This window comes from Nematostella vectensis, chromosome 8, assembly GCF_932526225.1.
Source record: "Nematostella vectensis chromosome 8, jaNemVect1.1, whole genome shotgun sequence".
Lineage (NCBI taxonomy): Eukaryota > Metazoa > Cnidaria > Anthozoa > Actiniaria > Edwardsiidae > Nematostella > Nematostella vectensis.
The window spans coordinates 7,307,405-7,329,555 of record NC_064041.1 but is presented as its reverse complement, the minus strand read 5'-3'; the positions used below and the strand labels follow the sequence as shown (position 1 = coordinate 7,329,555).

Below are 22,151 nucleotides of genomic sequence, written 5' to 3'. Positions count from 1 at the left end.
TACAACTGCAACGTCATGATACATTCCGATGTTTGGTTTAATAAATTCCTTTGATGAATGCTTAACGCTTGAATGCATGTCTTCTGAAATAACAAGCCTTCAATTACAATCAGCCATTTCAGTTTCAGTTTAATCTTTGTTTATCGAGGGTAGCATATTTAACCGAATTTACAGTTTTCTAACATATGGCCCTCGGTTAGTAAGCACTGTCACTGGGGGTGGTCACTGCCAGAGGGTTTATTGCGTCCCCAGTGGTTCTTTTACGTCCCTTCGGTTCACAGCGGTGAGAGGCCGACGCGCTAACACACTAGGCCACCCGTGCTTCCATATCTTCTTGGGTCGGAGAACACTCTCATTTTGTTCTCTGTCCTTATACCCCACACGTTCTATGTTCGAGCTATCTTAGGCCTAGATTAAACGGCGTGCCAGAGTCGCACCGTTCTGGTTCGGTAGAGGTTCGATCATAGAGCGGCTCTACAATAATGATCTTTAAGGTTTAAGTAGTTGTGGTAATAGGATATTGTTTGTTTTTAGCTGCCCACTCTAACTCCAAATATCATATCAACCATGTCTTTGTTTAAGTAATGCATTGGGAATTGTTCCAGTTAGATCCAGGACCTCTCACCTCGTTGATCGGTAAGAAGAGACCCCAATGTATATTGTTTATTTATTACTGGCATTTATTATTGACATCACGCTAGCCCGGTCGCAGCTCTAGATCCCACATGGATCTGAGCTGTGGTTTAAAGCACTTCGTTCGAGTCGAAGTCGCCCTGCAGTTTTTTTTGCCGATGAAGTTTAACTGAGGCAAACCGGCTATGCCATGCTGACGAGTAATTGACTGTGCTAGCGTCCCGTCTTGGCCCGACTGGTGCCAATGTGTGTATGCTAGTGTGCTTTTAAAGTCCATTTCAAGGGCATCAAAGGTGACAGAATCACAAGCTTTTATCTAGGCTATGGAGACCTTTCTGGTCGCAATACAGCATGGGATGCACCTCAGGTTGATTTATGCCCTTTGCCCAGAACCTTGCAGGTAAACTTTCTGTAGCCACTTGAAACGAAGCTTTAGACCCGCACTCTGTGGATCAAATGACAATCTAACCCAATGTACAGTAGGATGTAGTTGCCCACGCTTTTCAGTCTCTCACAATTTCCATCTCAGCATCCAGTTTTCTAACCCCTACGTTTTTCCGCCGTTCTTTCTAATCTCAATCTTCAAGTTCTTAGAGGGTGGGTATCCCCTTTACCATCTGAGACCCAGACAACCTCGGTCTTTTGGTGGCCGTTTGGGGCGGTTGAAGTGGCAGTGGGGTGGCAGTGGGTTGGCAGTGGATTGGAAGTGGAGTGGCAGTAGATTGGTAGTGGATTGGAAGTGGAGTGGCAGTGGATTGGTAGTGTATCGGTAGTGGAGGGCAGTGGATCCGTAGTGGATTGGCAGTGGAGTGGCAGTGGATTGGTAGTGGATTGGTAGTGGATTGGTAGTGGATTGGCAGTGGATTGGCAGTGGATTGGCAGTGGATTGGCAGTGGAGTGGCAGTGGATTGGCAGTGGAATGGCAGTGGAGTGGTAGTGGAGTGGAGTGGCAGTGGATTGGCAGTGGATTGGCAGTGGATTGGCAGTGGATTGGTAGTGGAGTGGCAGTGGATTGGCAGTGGATTGGCAGTGGATTGGCAGTGGATTGGCAGTGGAGTGGCAGTGGAGTGGCAGTGGAGTGGCAGTGGAGTGGTAGTGGAGTGGCAGTGGAGTGGCAGTGGAGTGGCAGTGGATTGGCAGTGGATTGGCAGTGGATTGGTAGTGGATTGGCAGTGGATTGGCAGTGGATTGGTAGTGGATTGGCAGTGGAGTGGCAGTGGAGTGGCAGTGGATTGGCAGTGGATTGGCAGTGGATTGGCAGTGGATTGGTAGTGCATTGGCAATGGATTGGTAGTGGAATGGTAGTGGAGTGGTAGTGGATTGGTAGTGGATTGGTAGTGGATTGGTAGTGGAGTGGCAGTGGATTGGTAGTGGGGTGGTAGTAGATTGGTAGTGGAGTGGCAGTGGATTTGTAGTGGAGTGGCAGTGGATATGTAGTGGATTGGCAGTGGAGTGGCAGTGGATTGGTAGTGGGGTAGTAGTAGATTGGCAGTGGAGTGGCAGTGGAGTAGTAGTGGGGTGGCAGTGGATTTTTAGTGGATTGGTAGTGGATCGGTAGTGGAGTGGCAGTGGAGTAGTAGTGGGGTGGCAGTGGATCGGTAGTGGAGTGGCAGTGGATTGGCGGTGGATTGGCAGTGGAGTGGCAATGGATTGGTAGTGGATTGGTAGTGGAGTGGCAGTGGAGTGGCAGTGGAGTGGCAGTGGATTGGTAGTGGAGTGGCAGTGGAGTGGCAGTGGATTGGTAGTGGATTGGAAGTGGAGTGGCAGTGGAGTGGCAGTGGAGTGGCAGTGGAGTGGCATTAAAGTGGCATTTGAGTGGCGGTGGAGTGGCACTGGATTGGCAGTGGAGTGGCAGTGGTATGGTAGTAGATTGGAAGTGGAGTGGCAGTGGAGTGGCAGTGGATTGGTAGCAGTGGAGTGGCAGTGGATTGGCAGTAGATTGGTAGTGGATTGGCAGTAGATTGGTAGTGGAGTGGCAGTGGAGTAGCAGTGGATTGGTAGTGGAGTGGCATTTGAGTGGCGGTGGAGTGGCAGTGGAGTGGCATTGGCAGTGGATTGGTAGTGGAGTGGCATTTGAGTGGCGGTGGAGTGGCAGTGGAGTGGCAGTGGATTGGTAGTGGGGTGGCAGTGGATTGGCAGTGGAGTTGCATTGGAGTGGCATTGGAGTGGCATTGGAGTGGCATTGGAGTGGCATTCGAGTGGCAGTGGATTGGTAGTGGATTGGCAGTGGGGTGGCAGTGGATTGGCAGTGGGGTGGCAGTGGATTGGCAGTGGATTGGCAGTGAAATGGCAGTGGATTGGTAGTGGAGTGGCAGTGGATTGGTAGTGGATTGGCAGTGGATTGGCAGTGGATTGGTAGTGGGGTGGCAGTGGATTGGAAGTGGAGTGGCAGTGGATTGGTAGTGGAGTGGCAGTGGATTGGTAGTGGAGTGGCAGTGGAGTAGCAGTGGATTGGTAGTGGAGTGGCATTTGAGTGGCGGTGGAGTGGCAGTGGAGTGGCATTGGTAGTGGATTGGCAGTGGATTGGTAGTGGGGTGGCAGTGAATTGGCAGTGGAGTTGCATTGGAGTGGCATTGGAGTGGCATTGGAGTGGCAGTGGGGTGGCAGTGGATTGGTAGTGGAGTGGCAGGGGATTGGTAGTGGATTGGTAGTGGATTGGCAGTGGAATGGCAGTGGATTGGTAGTGGAGTGGCAGTGGATTGGTAGTGGATTGGTAGTGGGGTGGCAGTGGATTGGTAGTGGGGTGGCAGTGGATTGGCAGTGGATTGGCAGTGGATTGGCAGTGGATTGGAAGTGGAGTGGCAGTGGATTGGTAGTGGATTGGAAGTGGAGTGACAGTGGATTGGTAGTGGAGTGGCAGTGGATTGGTAGTGGAGTGGCATTTGAGTGGCGGTGGAGTGGCAGTGGATTGGCAGTGGATTGGCAGTGGAGTGGCAGTGGATTGGTAGTGGAGTGGCAGTGGATTGGCAGTGGAGTGGCAGTGGATTGGCAGTGTAGTGGCAGTGGATTGGCAGTGGAGTGGCAGTAGAATGGCCGTGGAATGGCCGTGTCGTGGCGTGGCAGTGGAGTGGCAGTGGATTGGTCGTGGAGTGGCTGTGGATTGGCGGTGGATTGGCAGTGGAGTGGCAGTGGAGTGGCAGTGGATTTGTAGTGGAGTGGAAGTGAATTGACAGTGGATTGGTAGTGGAGTGGCGGTGGAGTGGCAGTGGGGTGGGGGTGGAGTAATTGGATTATGTCACGCACTATGACTGCATTCGTTATAAGTTTACGAGTTATAAGAGCTTATCCGTGTTATAATCCACAGGTTGTGACTGTAGTTCTAGTTGTCACCTTTCCCTCTCACGATGCTTGGAGCTAAAAGAGTGAAACTTGTCGATGAAGGTTCAGAGATCTAAGGTACGGGATATTATTAGTCAGACGTTTAAACTCGTCTTTGCAAAATATTGCGGTGAAAATTGCGGGCATTTACGCTTAAAGATTTGCAACGGGTGTAAGAAGTCAAAGTCAGCGCGACTGTGTGATAATGGAGAGCGAAACTGTGTGGTCCGAGTATTACGAGAAAGTGAAAGAACTCGGCAATTTTTCTGACCCACAAATGCATAAATTTATAGTCTTAACCACGGGCGAGAAATTCCGCTTTCCCGAGGACTACTACATGGCAGACTTGCAAATAGCATGTATTTTTTTCCCAAGAAGAAAAGGAACTCGAAGAAAGAGGCCAAGCTCTATAGGCTAATGTTTGTATACATATAATAAGAGGAAATAAAGACATTGTGGCCACATTTTTGTATTTCATTAAAACTCGATAGCATCTACTGTTTCTTCTTTGTACCGCCTTTTATTTCAACCCTCCCCTAAATTGTGGGGAAAGTGGAATTTTTACCGATCGAAGTCTATACCGACGCTGTTTAAGCTTTTTCACGAGTGGCCCCTCTACCCTATGAGCGTCGTCGTCTAGCGTGTGTGTGTGTTTTTTTTAAGTTATTATGTTTCTCTTGGCTTATGGGTTCGTCAGGTGTAAAGTCTGGCATTACAAACAAAGGTTCCGTTGTCGGTTTCTCGGGGGGGATAGAAAGGGTGGATAGAGAGTCAACCCTGGCCACTCTTCCTCCTCCTCACTCCTCCTTCTCACTCCACCCCCTTCTCCTCCTTCTCACTCCTCCTCCTCCTTAGGCTCTATTTCCAGCTGACGTCAGGCGTTGCGGTTCTACGATCCTCCGCCCCAGAGGGCTCACAGAAACGACTGGTAATCGAGCTTAGCTGGGAAAAGGATAATAAATTATTTGTATTCACTTATCGGCTTTAAATGCATGCCAATGAATAGTTAACTGCAAGTAGACCATTAAAAATATTCCTAAAAAGCACAGTCCTATATCATTATCATCACCATGAAGCTGATAATCAATAAATCCAAGTAAAATTTGCATTTACACTCCCAATCAAAGCTTTATCCTGGTTGAAGCAGGTGCCCTCAAAAGCGTACATGCCCTGCAATATGAAAAAAATAAAGACATGTGTTATAATCAGCTTCAAACTACGGGCACCGCATTAATACGGACACCCCGCTATTATATGGGCAGTCAATTGCAACCCGCTTTAACGGACACTGTTGAGAACGAAAAATGACCGCTTTTAGACTGGACTTTTTCTTGCAACGGAACTTTTTCTTTCACACAACATACACAAATGTTTAAAACAAAAGATAATGAAGGACCTACGCGGATGCAACGACCTACGATGCAACGGGCGCATCCAACACAGGACTTAGTTGGGCGAGCCAACACGTGACTTGATAAGACTAAAACAATAGTATACCCTATTGGTTTAGTACCTTTGATAGACTAACATATGGTATTCCCTTTGTAGCATGTAGCGTCACGGTATCTGGTGGAAGGACAAATAATAAAGAGGAATGTGAATGTAAGAATAAAAGGTAATACGAAGATTTGATGGGAAAATGTGAGTTTTTTTTATTATATTTTGTTTTTTTTAGATCATTCTGAAATGATTTCTATCACGAGCATGAAGATAAAGACATCTTCGTTATTAGCAGCTAATACCCCCTTAAATCGAACCCTGGCCTACTGGAAGTGAGTTTTCCCTCTTCAGAGTTAGCTGTATATTTTTCTCCCTCCAGGCTTGTAGAGCTCTATATTTAAAACGTTTCTAATGAATATTCTCTTTGTCAGCCTAGAGTGTGATTGTCGGTTCTATTATTGTTATATGGTTACAATCACATTTTCAAGAGTTACGTTGAAGAAAATCCCATATTCAGTCGTTTCAAGAAAATTTTTTATCCAAAACAGTAGTACTGGAAGTATAGACGCTTTAGAACACAAGCGCCTTATTTGTCTGTATCCAGGAACAGCAGTCAATGTCGCTGGCTAAATTAGTTTACAAACTTTTAGCTTTTGAGCATTTGACTTGTGCAAAATGGCCCTGACGGAAATCTACAGAGCATCCTGATACGCGTGTCAATGTCACTGGCTAAATTAGTCTACAAACTTGAAAGATTTACCTCCTTTGAGGATTGGACATTTGACATGTGCAAAATGTCTCTGGCAGACATCTGCAGAGTATCCTGAAAACAGTATTATCCCATCAAGAACAAGCTTCCATTCACATTGCATCGCAAGAATGTCGACGCCTGAAAGGGAAAAGGGAAAAGGCCACTCCACCGCGTCCTGTAGTTTTCAAAAATATCGGGCCAAATAGCGAAATTCGGGTTTTCTCGCAGAATAAGTAGGCTAAAGCCGAAAGGAGGTACCATCTCTTAATTGATACCGTGGTGCCACCATATAAAAAACACCACTAGGAGGGCAAAATGTGCCTGTTATAAGCAAGTTGCTGCATCTTTTACTCGTAAGCGTCAGTCAATAAAACATGCAGTTACTTCCTTTAAAGCCAATGTCTTAAAAACCTGGACCAACAACGGATTAATCTTCCTACACCATAATAAAACAAGTATGGATTTTTTTTATCCCTTATTTTATGTTTACATCGCAGTTTTAGTTTGAGGTCCAGGTCCACGTCCAGGGGCGTGTTTCGTATTTTTAACAAAAGGCGAATATAATCTGTATGAACCACGAAGAGTTTGCGAGAACTCAGTGCAAACAAACTGAACGCACTGATGAAGAACTAGAGTTACCATAACATAAATGAATTTCATCTCACTCCTGGCAGCTGCTAAAAACATGTATAAAGTTTTACTCAATTTACAAAGAAAAAGAAGCGAATAACAGACTGACAGGAAATAGTCTAGGCTGTGTTAAAGACTTTTAAGTATTCGAAAGAAAACTTATCAATGCAAAACTTTATAATCTTTTCACTATTTCTCTTTTGGCATAAGAAAGAAACATATTCAAGGCAAATTGGGCATGTCATTGGCTAGTTTACGCTATCCGGTGGTGGTTTCGCTGTGCTGTAAAAAGCCTAGTTCTAGCCATAAGATAGTTTTTTTAAATACCTTGGGATCTCTTTTTTTGCACGACTGAGTTAACCAAAGAGCCCACCAAAACTGTCTACGGAAACCAAAAGTCTTGGGGCTAACCATAAGTTAACTTTGAATAAAAATAAAAAGCACGTATTTTTTAATCTCGGATACTTTTTGGCAGGATGCTTGTGGGAAAATCTAAACATAATAGCATTCATTTATCTCAATCCCCGGTTGTTTCTGTTTCTGTTTCCAAAACCAAGGAGTGAATGTCACTGTTTACGTGGATGCCATAATTATATTGAAAGCTTCACCTGAATACCCCACTGTTATATTGAATTTACCTGAATGTGACTTTTATATAGACAGCTTTACGTGGACTAAAGTCAACGTCATACTCACCCCTGTACATTCAGTGAATATCACTGTTATTTTGAGTGTTTTACATCGAGTGAATGTCACTGTTATATTGAGTGTTTTACATCGAGTGAATGTCACTGTTATATTGACCGATTTACCTTGAGTAAATATCGCTATCAGAATGACTGCTTTATCTTGAGTGGGTGTCACTATTTTAATATTTAATATTTACTGCTTTACCTAGAGTGAATGTCGCTGTTATGTTAACTGCTTTTCCGAAGGAGATATGCCGAGGAACGACAGAAGCCTTGAATGTTGAGTGATCGAAGTTTCCTGAGGGAAATAATTAACAATTATTCGACGAAGGCGAAGTGAATTGCGGTGGATATCTGACTATATGAAACATTCTCAGCCCTTCATATTATGTTCCCTACCACATATCCGCCAGGTCTGGTTTGTTAAATGGGGGTTCAACGCCGGCGGTGGGATACTGAAACAGAGGGGAGGTGTGACATGGTGGCGCTGGTGATGAGGTTGAGTGACAGCCAATGCTACTGTCACAAAAAACACCATGTAACGCAACATCTGTGTGGCCTACATAACAATCAAAATTAAAATGAGAGTCACAAAAGAGACAAATTTGTTTGCGGAAAAAACATAAGCAATGCACTGTTTACATATCCAGGACCATTTCATGTGCACGTTGGCTACACATTTTCTTCTCAACGGCGAGTAAGCCTGCTGCAGGCGTTTACCCGGTGTCATATCTGTCAACCCAACTTGGATAGAAATATTACGGTGGAAATTAAAACAATATCACCTTGAAAAAAGAAAAGAGCAGGCAGTGTTCTAGCCATGTTGCCAACTGGAAAAGAAGTACAAGTGCAAAGAATTAGTTTCTGTGCTTATCGTTGCTCTGTTGAAGAGCATAATCGACGACCAGATAGCGATGATGGAAAAAAATGGATTTGCCGCCATCGAGTTATTGCAAAGCAATATGGACCAGGTTTTCAAAACCCTCTGGGTTAACGCACTACTTATCTGACAAAACCTAGTGCACAGAAGTCTAGGGAGCAACATCTTCACCTCTCCCTGTACTCTCCGGTGTACCTCAAGGCAGTCTACTTGGTCCTCTACTCTCCCTCGTATAAATCAATAACTTACCGGCCCTTTTAGGCCCTGGTACCTCACTTAGTCTTTTTGCAAACGACACCAAATTCTACCTTACTATCAGCTCTCCCTCTGACGCTGTCAAACTGCAGAGTGATCTTGACGTTCTATCAGAGTGGAACCGAGCGTGGAAGCTGCGCTAACATCGACAAGTGTGAGGTCTTGCGGGTGACTCACAAGCGCAGCCCCATCGAAACGAATTATGCGATCGATGGCCACGTGCTGATTCCGGCTCAGAAAGACCGAGAAGTGGTGGTAACCAGGGACCTCAAGTGGTCCGAGCAGTCCAAGGGATACCGAATGCTGGGGTTCCTACGACGGAACGGTCTACGTGACTTCGACACAGTCGCTAGAAGGTCTCTATATCTGTCAATTGTTAGACGAACAGTGGTACACGCGTTCGAGGTGTGGGCACCTCAAGTAATTACGGACATGAGATCGGTGGAGGCTCTCCAACGCCGTGCGACAAAAGTAATACTAACAAATCAGGAACGCTTGAAACAGGCCAACTTGCTACCACTCTCCTGCTTGCATGAAATTAAGAATCTTGTTTTTATGTATAAATGCCTAAGTGGATATTCCGTTCTTTAAACCATTGCCATCAGTAAGATCGTCCCGCCACAGGAGCAACCTTGATATAGCCACCCCCTCCGTAAAACTAAGCTTTTTGCAAAATTCATTTTTCAATCGAATTCCAAAGGTGTGGAATAAACTCCCTGTAGATATACGCAATACGTCATCATTACCCTATTTTTAAAAACAAACTCGCAGTCAGATATAGCCAGGCGCTCAAAACTACTTACAATGCCGAAAATACAATTACGTGGAAATCTGTTTTTCCTAAGTGCTGCCGCGCTAGGAGTATTCTTGCGCAACCATCCTGTTGCTTTTAGCCATTTATAGTAGTTTTTTTTAAGATTGATTGAATTCTTCATGTTTTCCTTTATTTGTTGTTGTCGTTATGTCCATTTTTTTCTTTTATTGTAAAGGGTTACACTAGAGTTGGAGCCGTGCTCTGTTGTGTTAACCATACCGTTTTACCATAGGCCGCCCAAGTTCTGTGCCCGTTTTTTTTTGTAGTAACTAAATACAGAAGTCTTATCTTCAGTTGTCCTGTCGTCCTCTCTTCGTTTAGTGCTCTAGTTAGAGTGTCTGGTAGACCCGTCGGAAAACAAACAAACACACTTCTAGAGCACTTAACAAAGAAAGGACGACAGGACAACTCAAGATAAGACTTCTGAACTTATTACTACAAAAAAAAACAGAACAGAACTTGGGCGGCCTGTGGTTTTACATGCTGTTTTTCTTGCAAAATTCTGGAAGTCACGTCGTTGTCTTGGATTTTTGTCATTGATGAATTTAGACGATAATTTTTGTGAATTCATACTTTGAAAGGGGAAACCACGTACTCTGTATGGAAATGCTGATCAATATTTTGATTTGTTTGAGGCCAAAGCAAGGCAACAGGCTTTCAGTAAAGCCTACGGAAAATAATCTGTTTTGAGATCTATGTTCAAAAAAGGTAAGTTTAATATAATGATCGGAATATATTTCACCTCTCCTTAATATGACCTACTAGAAACCGTTTGAGATCCGTTGAACTGGTAAGCAGGACCCTTTTGAAAAATAACTATCCATCCACCCGGACAAGGAAACACAGAAGACAATTATCAAGGAACTGGTGATGCACCGTCCACTTAAACTTTTTATCCAAATCGATTGAACGTCAATTTGATGTAAAGAAAGTAAAGAAGACAGAGCTCCTAGATCAACTTCAGTGGATTGTGGATTCGGCAAAGATACAAGGGGCAAATATGCCCAAGACAATATTTTTTTGCAGCACATTGCAGGCTATTGCCTCTGTTGTTAACTGGTTAATGATGATGTTGGGAAGTTACGCTTTTGTTCCATCTACTTCTACTTCAAGGGGAAACTGCCTGAAAGGAATTTTCCACTCCTTGACTTTAAAATCAAACAGAAGCAAGGAGGCAAAAAAAATGATTGTTGTTGCTACTTCAGCACTAGGCATGGGGGTTAATTTCTCTGAGGAGACACTGCAAGAGTTGAAGGGTAGTTTTATTAAGAAACATTCGACAATTCCAGTGTTTGGAGACAATGCTCATGGGTTCTCTGAGCAACTGATTGAGGAGGTTCTAGACCATAGTCCGGAGATATTTTAACTTTCTGACATTTTATCACTGGCGCCGGTATATGCCATTAGACATGCAAAGTTAATCTTAGAGGTTTTCTTTGAGATATCTGAGGACTGCTCGGAATGGATGGATGAGTGTGTGTCCAAGTTAGATAAATCCCAAGGAGAAAGTGATGAGTTCGCAACGAGCTTACTACTTAACAGGGCGGATCTAGCTTTTTGCTAAGGGGGGGGGGGGGGGGGGGGGGGGCTCAGTGACAAAGGAGGAGAGGGCATTTTTTTGTTACATATTGCTTTCTGGCAGCCCGAAGGGGGGGGGGGGGGGGCTTAAACCCCCTAAACCCTCCCCCTATACCCGCTACTGCTTAACAGTTGTAGATAAAGTAGATGAATCAAATTTCGATATCTTGTAGATATTAACGGACAGTAGCGCTTATTATAATCTAACATCTGTGTTGAGAACCTGTGCATGATATCCACCCTTTTAATTCTGGGTTGCCCTACCAAACCAACTTCTCTTCCCCCGCCCCCTTCCCCCGCTCTCGAGCGCTTTGCGCTCGTTCCGGCTTTCGCGCGTTCAAAAAAAAAAAAAACAAGGTGGCGGCCACTACTTGGCGCATAGCGAAAACACTGGGTAAACATAGAGAAAAAACACCGGGTAAACGCCTGCAGGCAGGATAAGTAGAATCTCAAAACACAACTTTCGTGATTTCTCGTTTAAACGCCCAACTTATAACGAATATGCGCCTAACCCCCTTCTACCCCCAAAATATATAAAGATGGCAAACGCAATATTTAAGCACGCTTAGTCATTTTCTTTTATCGTAAACAAAATACGTATATTTACTTTTAGTTCTTTTAATTTCTTACTGGTTATTTAACTTGGATTCCTTAAAATATGATACTGGAGAGAGACGACCTGACCTGATGATCTAAAAAAAAAGCGTCCAGGGTGCTAAAACGAGCATTTAAGGTATATACATTACCGTCGAAGGACTGGTGTTAGAAGACGGTCTTCATATTAGATTACAAAGCGAAAAATCCCAGAACGCGAGTTCCTTTATTTGCTTTAATATAGTCAATAAAAAACTGAAATTTCAGAATATAGTAGATAAAGTATCGGTCTATTATAATCCTGAGATTCAAGGGCTTAGCTTAAATAATAGGCGATTACAAGCTTTCGAGGTGAGACCAACTTAGCCCTGTATAACTCTTGAACGACGGGATGGCACCACAATAACATGGGGTACCCCTGAAAGTTTTCCAAATATGGGATGGATCACGCAACAAATCTATTGTTTTAAGTCTCTGGAGCATAGTAAGAGGCCTTAACCTCCCCTCGAGGCGACTTTCCTTCCATTTCGAATTCAAGAAGAATTCAAACGTGGAAAATTAAAGTTCACAGAAAAGTCAGGCAAGGAAACTGGTAAATATGGTTAATTTAGCTTTTCTTGTTTCGATCTGTATGATGATTGATACGATGCGAGATGCAATTCACCCCCAAATTATTTTTTTGAACACACGCAGTGAGCACACGGCCGTGTCAAAATGGCGGCGTGCAGCAATCCTTTGGGGAGCAAATTGCTTACCCAGGTAAAACGTGTGCAGCAAAGCATGCGAAATTACTGATAATGAAGTGCCATTGCTGTTAAAGCAGCAAGTTATTCCGAGCTGGTGGAGTAAGGAAACTCGTGTTTGCTTTGTGTTTATGGATAAGTTGTTCGAGGCTAGCTATAGCATTGAGGGAAGCATGGAGTCTGTAGTCCGCAAAGCACTAAATTGCTTGGACCCAGCTCTCAATTTACCCAATCAAATATCTAGTATCACTTGACCACATGATATATCGAGAAAGTTGAACTAATAACGAACGTACTTTGAAGCGAAACCTGAACGAAAAAAGGTAGGGCGGCGTGATTTGAAAATACAATCTCTAGAGCAACAAAACAAACAACAACTGAAGAAGTTGCACAGTTGGAAGGTGATAAATTAAAAGAAATTCAAGAATTAAATAATGAAAACAATGAGATGATTAAAGAAACAAATAGTAAATTAGATGAAGCCTTGAAAGCAAAAGAGAGTGCACAAAAAATGAAATGAGATTATGAAGCCAAATATCAGGCTGCAGAAAACCGGTTAACTAAGGAAAAAAAGCATCTTACTTCTCAGATACAAACCCTGAAGGAAACAATAAGAAATATAGAAAATGAGGTGTCTTTTCTTCAGGAACAAATTAATGCTTTTAGGCAAAACTCTGAAGTAAAAACCTTCCAAAATGGAAAATACACGGATGAAGTAAGGGCAGTGTATGAGGATCTTTTATGCTGGGGGTGGGAACAGAACATTTTGAAAAGGTTATTAAGTCTGTGTTGTCAAGCCTTGGAGGAATTGAATGTGGTCGCTTGCCAAAGCCAACATTTTCAAGATATATGTTTTTAGAGGCTCGAAGACTAGCACAGATTCATATCGCTGAAGAACTGTTATCAAACTGGATGATAGCAAGAATTACAAAACCATTTACAGTGATGGAACCTCTAAGTATGGGCACCACTATGGTACATGTGACATTGGTGATATTGAGGGCAATATGCTTGTTACAGGTTTAAGGGAGATGTCTGGTGGGGAGGCTGAGACCTAGTTGGATAACCTAAAACAAATTTTCTCAGACAATTCCACCGTTGCTATTATTGATTGTGGTTGTGAGTCAGGTCTTTAAAAAATGTGGTTAGTATAAAAATATGATGTCGTTGATGGTTGCAACTCTCTAAATGATAATGCTCTGATTAGAATGAATGATTTTTTTGTGGTCTTTCTTTTGTTATTGGTCTGGCGGACCAAGAAGAAGCTGCATTGAAAGTGTGGAATACTATTCTTTATGGTGATCACAATGTAGGCAGTCTTGCACATGGGGGATACAGTGTTGGGGGTGGTGGTGGGGGATCTGGTACTTCACGTCGACGCCCTGTACAATTTCTTACATTTTTAAAAACAGAAACACCAAGCTCGCTGTCTCTGGACGAAGATGTCAGGGAGAAAACTGCAGTAACACCTGAGGTCCAAATCTAAAGACATGGGATACCCGTACACCGACAACTCACGGATAGATAGTCCGGGTCTCAATAGAAGCAACTTGCACCTCAAAAAAGGGTAACGCTTATCTTGCTGTCAATATAATTCAGTTTTTAAAAGCCGAGCACCGTTAAACTAGTAGTAAGTCTTCGGCTTCATCGCGACAGGATTTTACCAATCCAATACACCAACTCGGCAAAATCCTTATGGAATTCACAGTCAGCAACCGAAACTGAAAGTTCTACAAAATCATCATCCCCATTACTCAGCATCGGTAAGTTATCCAAGCTGAAGGGCTTCACTTTTGCATCAATTAATATCAATTCGGCGGCCAACCTTACTTTTTTTCTGCGTGGTGACATAGTAGCTACTCGCACATGCGCAGTAGCTACAAAACGTAACATAATTGTATATGGGCGGGGAAGGTATCAAAATGCTCAGGTAATATAGTTCTACTTGATGGAGCTGCAAAAAAGTACATATTAGATGCTTAATATTTGGTTTGATGTCCCTACCTGTGAATAAAATATTTCATTCACTAATACATTCCGTTTAGTTTGAACTTGCGATAAAATGTAAAAATGAAAATAACAAAATAAAAATCGCGCTTTCACTCGCGCTTCTAATTTTAGGTCCAAACACACCGTCGCTAATCACGTAACTTATCTAATGGCGAGATAATGCCAGGATTTTCTGTTTATATTGTTTAAAAATCATTGATTGTCGTATTACGTATTTACTAAGAAGTAAGCCGTAAATTTGTCCACCATTAACTTAAAAGGAATGGTGGAGGGAAAACGTTAAGAGGCAGTCAGTGTAGTCGATGGCTGGATGACAGATGCCTTGACCCATGACAGATCTCTAAATGGCACAAGAGCTTTGCAAATACGACAGAATCGCCAAAACCCTAAACCATGAGGATGGCAATAGGCAAGGCACGTTTTTTTTTATAAGGTCACAAACATGTTTTTGCCTTTGACGGCAGAGCATGAAAATGTTTCATGCAAACATCCAAAATAATTCATAATCCATAGATGTGACCATGTGTTCATAGTTCAGCTTATTGCAAAGCCAAACTTGCGCATATAAAATAGGTCCCCGATGCGACACCATAGTTAAAAAATACGAAATAATTTTAGACAGCTATTAGAATCAAACTACAATATCTTTTATGTTCAAAAGTTTTAGGTACTCAAAAAATATTTACAACAAGGGAAACGGTACGCTACCTTGAACTATTTAATGCTTTTATAAAGTCTTCACTTAATCATAATAAAGTTGAAAAGTTGTTAAATATTTATATGATAGCTTAAGATAATTGTCTCACCTTGACGAGTGAAAAGTCTTGGATGATCACTTTTAAGAAGAGAAAGGTTTGAGATATATGTACCGTGCCCTATAGGAGTAACAGCCTTTGGTCTGTGAACCAGTCTAAGTGCGAACCTCTAACAATTAGGATTTTGTGCCCTTTGTGTATGTTATCCGGTTGTTTCCCTAATAGTATGCATGACTGATTAAGAACAAATAGTTTCGAAAGAGAAAATATCGAACCTAGCAATTATTCAAGCTAAAAAATGAAAAAAATGTATATAAAAGTGCGGTACATACTGTGTCTGTTCATGTCATATGCAGACGTCATGTTGTTATATTGCTGATGTAAACACTTGAATCTAAAAACAAAAAACTGGGCGTACCTATGTAATGAACATGTCGTTTTTTATAACCTTTTTTACAAGGCTGGTTCATCTTGTTGTCATAAAAAAACTATAACCTACTTTCTTCCCCTACTTTTCTTGGTTTTTCTCTCATCAAAATTTCCTGATTTGGAAAATGTTTGCCTAAGCAACTCCTTGCGACCGATTTTCCAGTCACAAGCAATGGGGTAAAACTATACAAAATGATTTTAGTCGTCCGGTTAGCTTTTTACTCGATGGCAGCCAATGAACATAGCACGAATGATGAAATTGACGTAGAGGCTTCGAAGCACATGCAAAAGAAATCTTAAATATATTGTAACACTTTTTATTACTTTTTTGAAAGACACACCACAAAAACTGAACAAGAAGAGAGGACCGCCGCTAAAGGTATGACATACAATGTATGACTCAACGAGAAAGTCCCATCTTTTTTATAATTTATCATGTTTATAATACTGTATTAATAATTACTGCTAGTCTAAATGACAGTCAGTAATGACAGCCAAGTTTAAAATTGCCAGCATCATTTGACAAAATTGTAGTGCAGAATTATTGTGTCTGATAACACATTGCCATTTGAATCTCAAACAATCGTTATTTTGTTTCCAACATTGGGCCATACAGCCTAGACTTTAATTGTATTCTTTAAGATAAAAATACAGTATTTTTTGCTTGTTTGTTTATTGAGACTTCAAAATATAGCACATACTGTATCCAGGCCCGTACCCAGGATTTTTCTTGGGGGGATGCGAAATCCTAAAAAGTGGACCTTTTATTTCCGGGGGGAGAGAGATCTCTGATAAAAATCTGACAATGCCTTTGCAGTATCTCCACGAGACGTTTATTGTCGGATTTGGCTGCGTTCCAGAGTGCGTTTTGTGTGTTTGTGTGTGTGTGTGTGTGTGTGTGTGGGGGGGGGGGGGGGGGGGGGGGGGGGGGGGGTGAGTTCGCACACCCCTGGGTGCGGGCCTGGTATCTGAAACCCCACTAAACTGTAGCTTAGCCTTGGCAAGTGAAAAAGCTCCCTTTTGCAATTTTATAACAACAGGTTTGAATATGTGTTACATATCTGAACCTGTGCCTTTCTTGTTTTCTGGCTGTGACTTTGGTATTCCTTCTTTCTGCTTTGTAAGGTCCACGTACGAGCAACAAGGTCCCTTTTTCTTTGTTTCCTGTATTAAAACATGAATTGTGACCCTTCATAGGAAGTTTAGGAAGTTCAAATCAAAGCAGAATTTTTTTTTTCCATTTAAAAGTGAATCCATTTTTTTAAACATTTTCCAAAGGGAATTGTCTTCATTGATACTTATATATTTAACTTATTACACTTGCTGCATTTTTGGACGCTTTTCGTATCTGGAAAGAATGTTGTCAGTCAAGAAAAAGCTTGTGTTCTTAAAGAAAGACCTGTGATATAAAAGGCGCGGACTTGGTCCAAGTCTTCATTCACGCTAGACCACGTCAAGTGCATAGTTGCGTAAATACCGAAAAAGCAGAGATTCTTTTGTCTTTTTATTGGTCGAGGTTTCATCTTTGAGGATGGGTCATCCATACATATTTTCCATGAGATGTCATGACATGACATGCAAAAATTGTATGATGTGTGGTACTGAGCTAACCTTGGCACAGGGGCATTAGCAATATATGAGTATTTTGAAATTCAATGTTCTGTCTTATGCTGTTGTCTTTTTTTCCTGGATAAAATAGATACTGGTTTCCAAAATTTTGACATTCAGGTCCATACCAGGAAACATTTGTCCGAGATGATGTTGGGAGGATTAAGGATGTCATTCCCAAAGGAAATCCTCTAAAAGACCTAGGTATGTATGACGGTATTTAATGCTTCTCACCTGAAAATATGACGTGAGATTGGAAAACTTCAAAGTTATGAACCTTTGAAATTATATAAGGAAATCTTGCAAATTCTTGTATTTAAAATTTGTTAAAAATAATATTTTGTATAGGAGTGGGGTATTCTAGTCATTCAGGATTTTATTGCATGGGGGGATATTCATTTTTGAAATTCTTATTGAACAGTCAATAATCCAATGCCACCAGTTGAAGAGGATACATATTTTCTGGAATTGCGAAACACCTTCCATATCCTAGCCCTCTCTATATTATAAGCCACCTTGGAAGATAATTCATTAATTTCTAGCAACCCCGAAAACATGGGAAACCCTGATTCATCTGTAACCTAACTTGCGGAGACGTTTATAAAAAATGATTCCTATCCACTCTGGAAATATTTTCCCCCACCCACCCACCCTTGATTACTGTTAACAACATTTTGCTTCTACCACAGTACCTAACCTGGAATTTCTACACTGCTCTTCTTATTCGTTGCCTATTTGTTTCCTATACATTTTAATGTTTAAGGTGTGAAGCAAACTATCAAACAGTTGTGCAAACGGGCAAAATGGCCAACTGCAAATGATGTACGGCTTGGGATGAGGCCATATGAACCCAAGAAAGCCCCACCGTTTGCAGTAAAGGATCTCCTCCGAATGCCGAATTACTGCTATAAAAGTGTTGAGGTAATTATAACAGCATTCCTGCTTATTAGTCATTGATCATTTATTTGATTATTGATCGGGGCATAGCAAGGATTTTGAAAGGATTTAAGGGATCCCATGCTAGTGCTAAAAAATTAAGCTCAAAGTGAAGAAATCATTCAATTTTTCTTAATTTTCACACTTTTGATGCCATTTACCACTTCCATTAGTTTATTGTTTTACTGGTCCTATTGTTTTCACTCAGGGCCTTAGAGGATTGTGGCTGTGGACCATAACTATTTTTTCATTTGCCTGTTTCACCGTGGAGAAGAGCCTCTTCGCCTCAAGATAAAGCATATAAAGCTACCTCCACATTATGATGGTAAGTGTTTAGTTTAGGCATCTTGTTTTTTTTCTTTGATCACGTTGTATTGAGTCAACCAGTTGATGATGTTGTTAGTCAACAAAATTGATCAAGCTCATAGCTTGATAGACATTCAGCCAAAAGTTATTATGAAGTACCACCCGACTTGATCAAAACCCAAGGCACTTTTAGCAACCGATAAAGATTCCTATAGAAGTGGTTTCAGTATATCTTCATTGATATGGTCAAAGATTGAAAGGATGAAAGGGCTAATAATTCCCATTTCTTCCTATTTAGTGAAATCTGGTAAAATTCCTAACAGACAGCTGACAGCTGACAGACAGGCAGAAGGTATGATGATTGACTTGCTTGCAATTTAAGTACTGTGAATTATACCGGAAGTCACATGACGTTTGCATTCATTCACGTTAACATTTACATTCACAATACATAGAGTTAGCTTTTTATTCCTTTACGTTTTGCATTCGCATTGTGACACTTATATAATAAAGCAATTATTGACTGGAACCTTGGGAAAGCATTGTCTTGTGGTAACATAGGACCACAAAACATGCTGTTTTCCTCGGTCCCAGTCAATAAAGTGTTAATAAATAAATAAATTAATTAATTCTTCGGATTTTTAAAATTAATTAATTAATTAACATGTGCAGATAAACACAAATATACAGGATCACCATATCACATTCAAAACCTGTGTGTGGTGCACAGTGAAGTTGACAATTATCAAGTGTTCCCCAGTATGTTGTTATTTTGATACTTTCAAGGTGTGGTGCACAGTGGCTGGGTGGACCTCTAAACATAAATAGTAAAATACCAAAAAATATTATCCATAAGAGATATTGAAGTCTCCCTTGAAAATCTCTGAAAAGGGAATCGTTTTGTCACTATGTGGGAGCCTTGGTGGCATCTGGTAGAGCATGACTGTTCCCTTCAGATGCCTCTCACATCTGAGTTATGGGTGTTAGGATGAATGCTATTTTCACCATTCTATGCCTCTGAATGGTGAGTGTGCCTTAAAATCTTGGGCTAAATTATATGTCTGCAAGAATGGTCAAGGATTACATAAAAAGTACACAATAATAGTAGTAAAGGTAATACATGGAGACTGGCACACTCAGCAGTCTTCAGATAATGTAATCAGTTTATTATGTTGCAGCTAAATGTAGTCTAATAAAGTATCCTTAGAATGTTGTTCTGTCAGCTTAAATTTAAGTTCTGTACCCTCGAATCACATTCTTGGAGCATGTTTCAAATTTCATACTCTAGCCTCACAGCTTTCCATATTTTTTTTTTATTCTAGGCAGACGCCCTGCATCAGAAACATCAAAATGACATTGCATTTTGGCATTTAAGAAACATGGTCTGAGCACAACCGTAGATTGCTATGGCACAGAAGGTGCGAGTGTAGCCTTTGTTGGGCACGAGGGTTTAAAGCCTGCCATGAACTTGGAAAAATGGTTAAAAAATGTTCGAGACCTTTATGGAAGGTGAAACTAAGCAATGGGAGGAAACAAAACATGGAACCCCTGGTCCATGTACCACCTCCTTGGACCACCCCTGAAACTGTTTAAAAGCTGAGTAAAAATGAATTTCTGTGAATAAATCTGGCACATTAAGAGACCATAAATGTCTGTTACAGTCCAATATTTAATATAACAGCGGTCTATGTGCCTTTAGCACCTTGGAACATTATCCACTGATCATCCTAATGAAGGGTATTAGAAGAATATATGTTGTAGGGGTGTGAAGAATTTTCCCACACGAACCCGTTCTCACATATCCTTTATAAAGAGTTTGCTATTTGTCTTTCTCTTCTCAAGTCAAACTTTTTCACTTCCTACATAATTGATCTTGACACAAAAAAATTCATATCAAAATTTGTGTCCACTCTTTTGTCAATTTAATTTAATTCAAAGCTTTATTTCCATTTACAAGTTTTAGTTTTTGAATTTATAGTAACAAAAATGCTTGGATCATTTTCTATGATGCCAGAAGTTGTTGTTACTATAAATAACAACTGGTTTTCCAAATGACCTTAACATTAGTCGCAAAAATGACTGACAATGTTGAGGAAAATGATCAGTTGAACAAATGATCCATACAAATGCAATATCAAGGCAAGCTGTATGATACCAACCGTTTTTTTTTTGTTATTTGTAGTGGCCCACAGGTAATTTTCAAGAATTGCTTACTGTTTCTAAACTTGTGTGCTATCTGCTCGTTTTATGTCCATAATGTTCAACGCTTGCAATCGTAATTTAATTTTATTGACCATCATTACATAAAAACAATATATAGATTTAGGCACTGCCTAAAAGCGGAGTCAGCATGACTTTTTTCAGCATAAACTTGTGTAGAACCCCCCTTCCCTGCAATTTCATTATGCATCATGTTCCACCACCCACAAAAAGGCACCATATGTAAAACATATAAAGATTGCATGTTCTATAAATATTGCAATTATTATTAAAAGGTGTCCTCCCAATCCTCATAGGGAATACCTAGAACAAATATGTTTTTTTTTTGTTTTAGGTAAAAAAAAGTATTTATTGATATTACTAAGGATATCATTAACTAAACTATACTTGATAGACAACTGATACAGCAAAATTAGCAAAATAAATTTATGCTTTGATTTACAGGGAAGGCTTTCAGGTATGAAGGGAGGTCATACTGTATTTGTTTTAACATGAGGATCAATTAAAGTTCTTCACACAAAAATCTTGGTGCTATTTTATTCTCTTCAAAATTAAAAACAATAAACAAATACAAGTGAAATTCCTATACATTTATAAGTATATCAGCATATCACACTATTATAGTGGATTTGAGGTAAAAGTACTCATTCCCTGCCTGTACTGTCCCAATTCCTTTTACTTTTTTATATTACTTTACTTAACTTGCAAAGATAGGGCTTTATCATTTTCTTTCTCTTGTGTAAGTTTTAAAGTTAGCAATTCAAATATTGAAAAAATATCTTTATTAACCTTCTCTCTTGTGCTTAAGAATGTAACTTTGCTAAGGGTGGATTAAAAGCACTCCAACATATTTGAAAAAAATCTGAGTACATTATTTTATTATACAGATAAGAACCACATATAACAACCTAGAATAAACCTGTTAACCTAAAATTATCAAATTAGAATCATTTTTATAAGCATCTATTTAGCCTATAATTTGAACTAGGTTGAAGTAGGAAAATTGATTTCTAAAAAGCTTTAAATATGATCTTAAGGGATCATATAGGAGACCTGTTTTTTTATGATTAACTTACTACCTCAATTACTTTACCATGAGTCATTGTAATTGCAAGAGACTATTTATGAACCTAAATAGCCTAAATGTCACTAATCACACATTATACAAGAACCTGTAAGTCTAACTTGGAAGGAAAACTAGGTTTTTCTACTTTATAACTCTGGTTCATTTTTTTACATCAATTTTTTCCATTAAAATATTATCTTACTTTTTGTGTTTATTTTTGGTAACCTACATTAAATACCAATGCCTTATATGTACATCCTGCTCTGGGTCATGCCTCTTAGCCAGCAGCTTGTGTCTCAGCTTGATTTCAGAATCTCTTGCTGAGATTAACCTGAAGAAGTTTGGAGAAAAGCATTTAAGAAAAAAACTGATAATTTCCTTACGATACAAATATTATACCACAAAAACCTAATTCATAGAACCTAAAACTAAAAATAGGATACAAATATTATACCACAAAAACCTAATTCATAAAACCTAAAACTAAAAATAGTCC

The 22,151-nt window shown here is 40.5% G+C and overlaps 1 protein-coding gene, 2 long non-coding RNA genes and 1 other non-coding gene across 5 annotated transcripts in view; 2 read left to right on the top strand and 2 right to left on the bottom strand.

Moving 5' to 3' along the window:
- Positions 1-784: 784 nt before the first annotated feature.
- LOC125570116 lies at positions 785-9,323 on the top strand. The gene is made up of 2 exons (XR_007312479.1): positions 785-1,033; positions 3,938-9,323. It is a non-coding gene; the product is annotated as an uncharacterized LOC125570116 (long non-coding RNA).
- LOC5515213 lies at positions 4,405-15,541 on the bottom strand. Its single transcript, XR_007312476.1, has 6 exons — positions 15,142-15,541; positions 7,861-7,916; positions 7,667-7,759; positions 6,152-6,280; positions 5,465-5,517; positions 4,405-5,121 (listed from the first exon to the last, which is right to left on the bottom strand). It is a non-coding gene; the product is annotated as an uncharacterized LOC5515213 (transcript).
- On the top strand, positions 11,339-21,112 carry LOC116619781. Of its 2 annotated transcripts, XR_007312477.1 has the most exons (8): positions 11,339-12,174; positions 13,738-13,892; positions 15,855-15,898; positions 17,219-17,331; positions 17,891-18,048; positions 18,272-18,388; positions 18,668-18,721; positions 19,692-21,112. XR_007312477.1 is itself a non-coding variant. In XM_032384943.2 (7 exons), exons 1-5 carry the CDS (start codon positions 13,816-13,818, stop codon positions 18,356-18,358), a joined length of 450 nt encoding a protein of 149 aa, XP_032240834.1. In that variant the 5' UTR covers positions 13,696-13,815; the 3' UTR covers positions 18,359-18,388; positions 18,668-18,721; positions 19,692-21,112. The 2 variants fall into 2 exon arrangements, 1 of the variants encoding a protein (XP_032240834.1); XM_032384943.2 differs by lacking the exon at positions 11,339-12,174 and having other exon boundaries at positions 13,696-13,892; positions 17,248-17,331.
- LOC125570114 overlaps positions 20,542-22,151 on the bottom strand; it is a 35,829-nt gene continuing 34,219 nt past the window's right edge. Inside the window, exon 2 of the long non-coding RNA XR_007312478.1 lies at positions 20,542-21,986. This is a non-coding gene — a long non-coding RNA (uncharacterized LOC125570114). The remainder of the gene's footprint in view (positions 21,987-22,151) is intronic.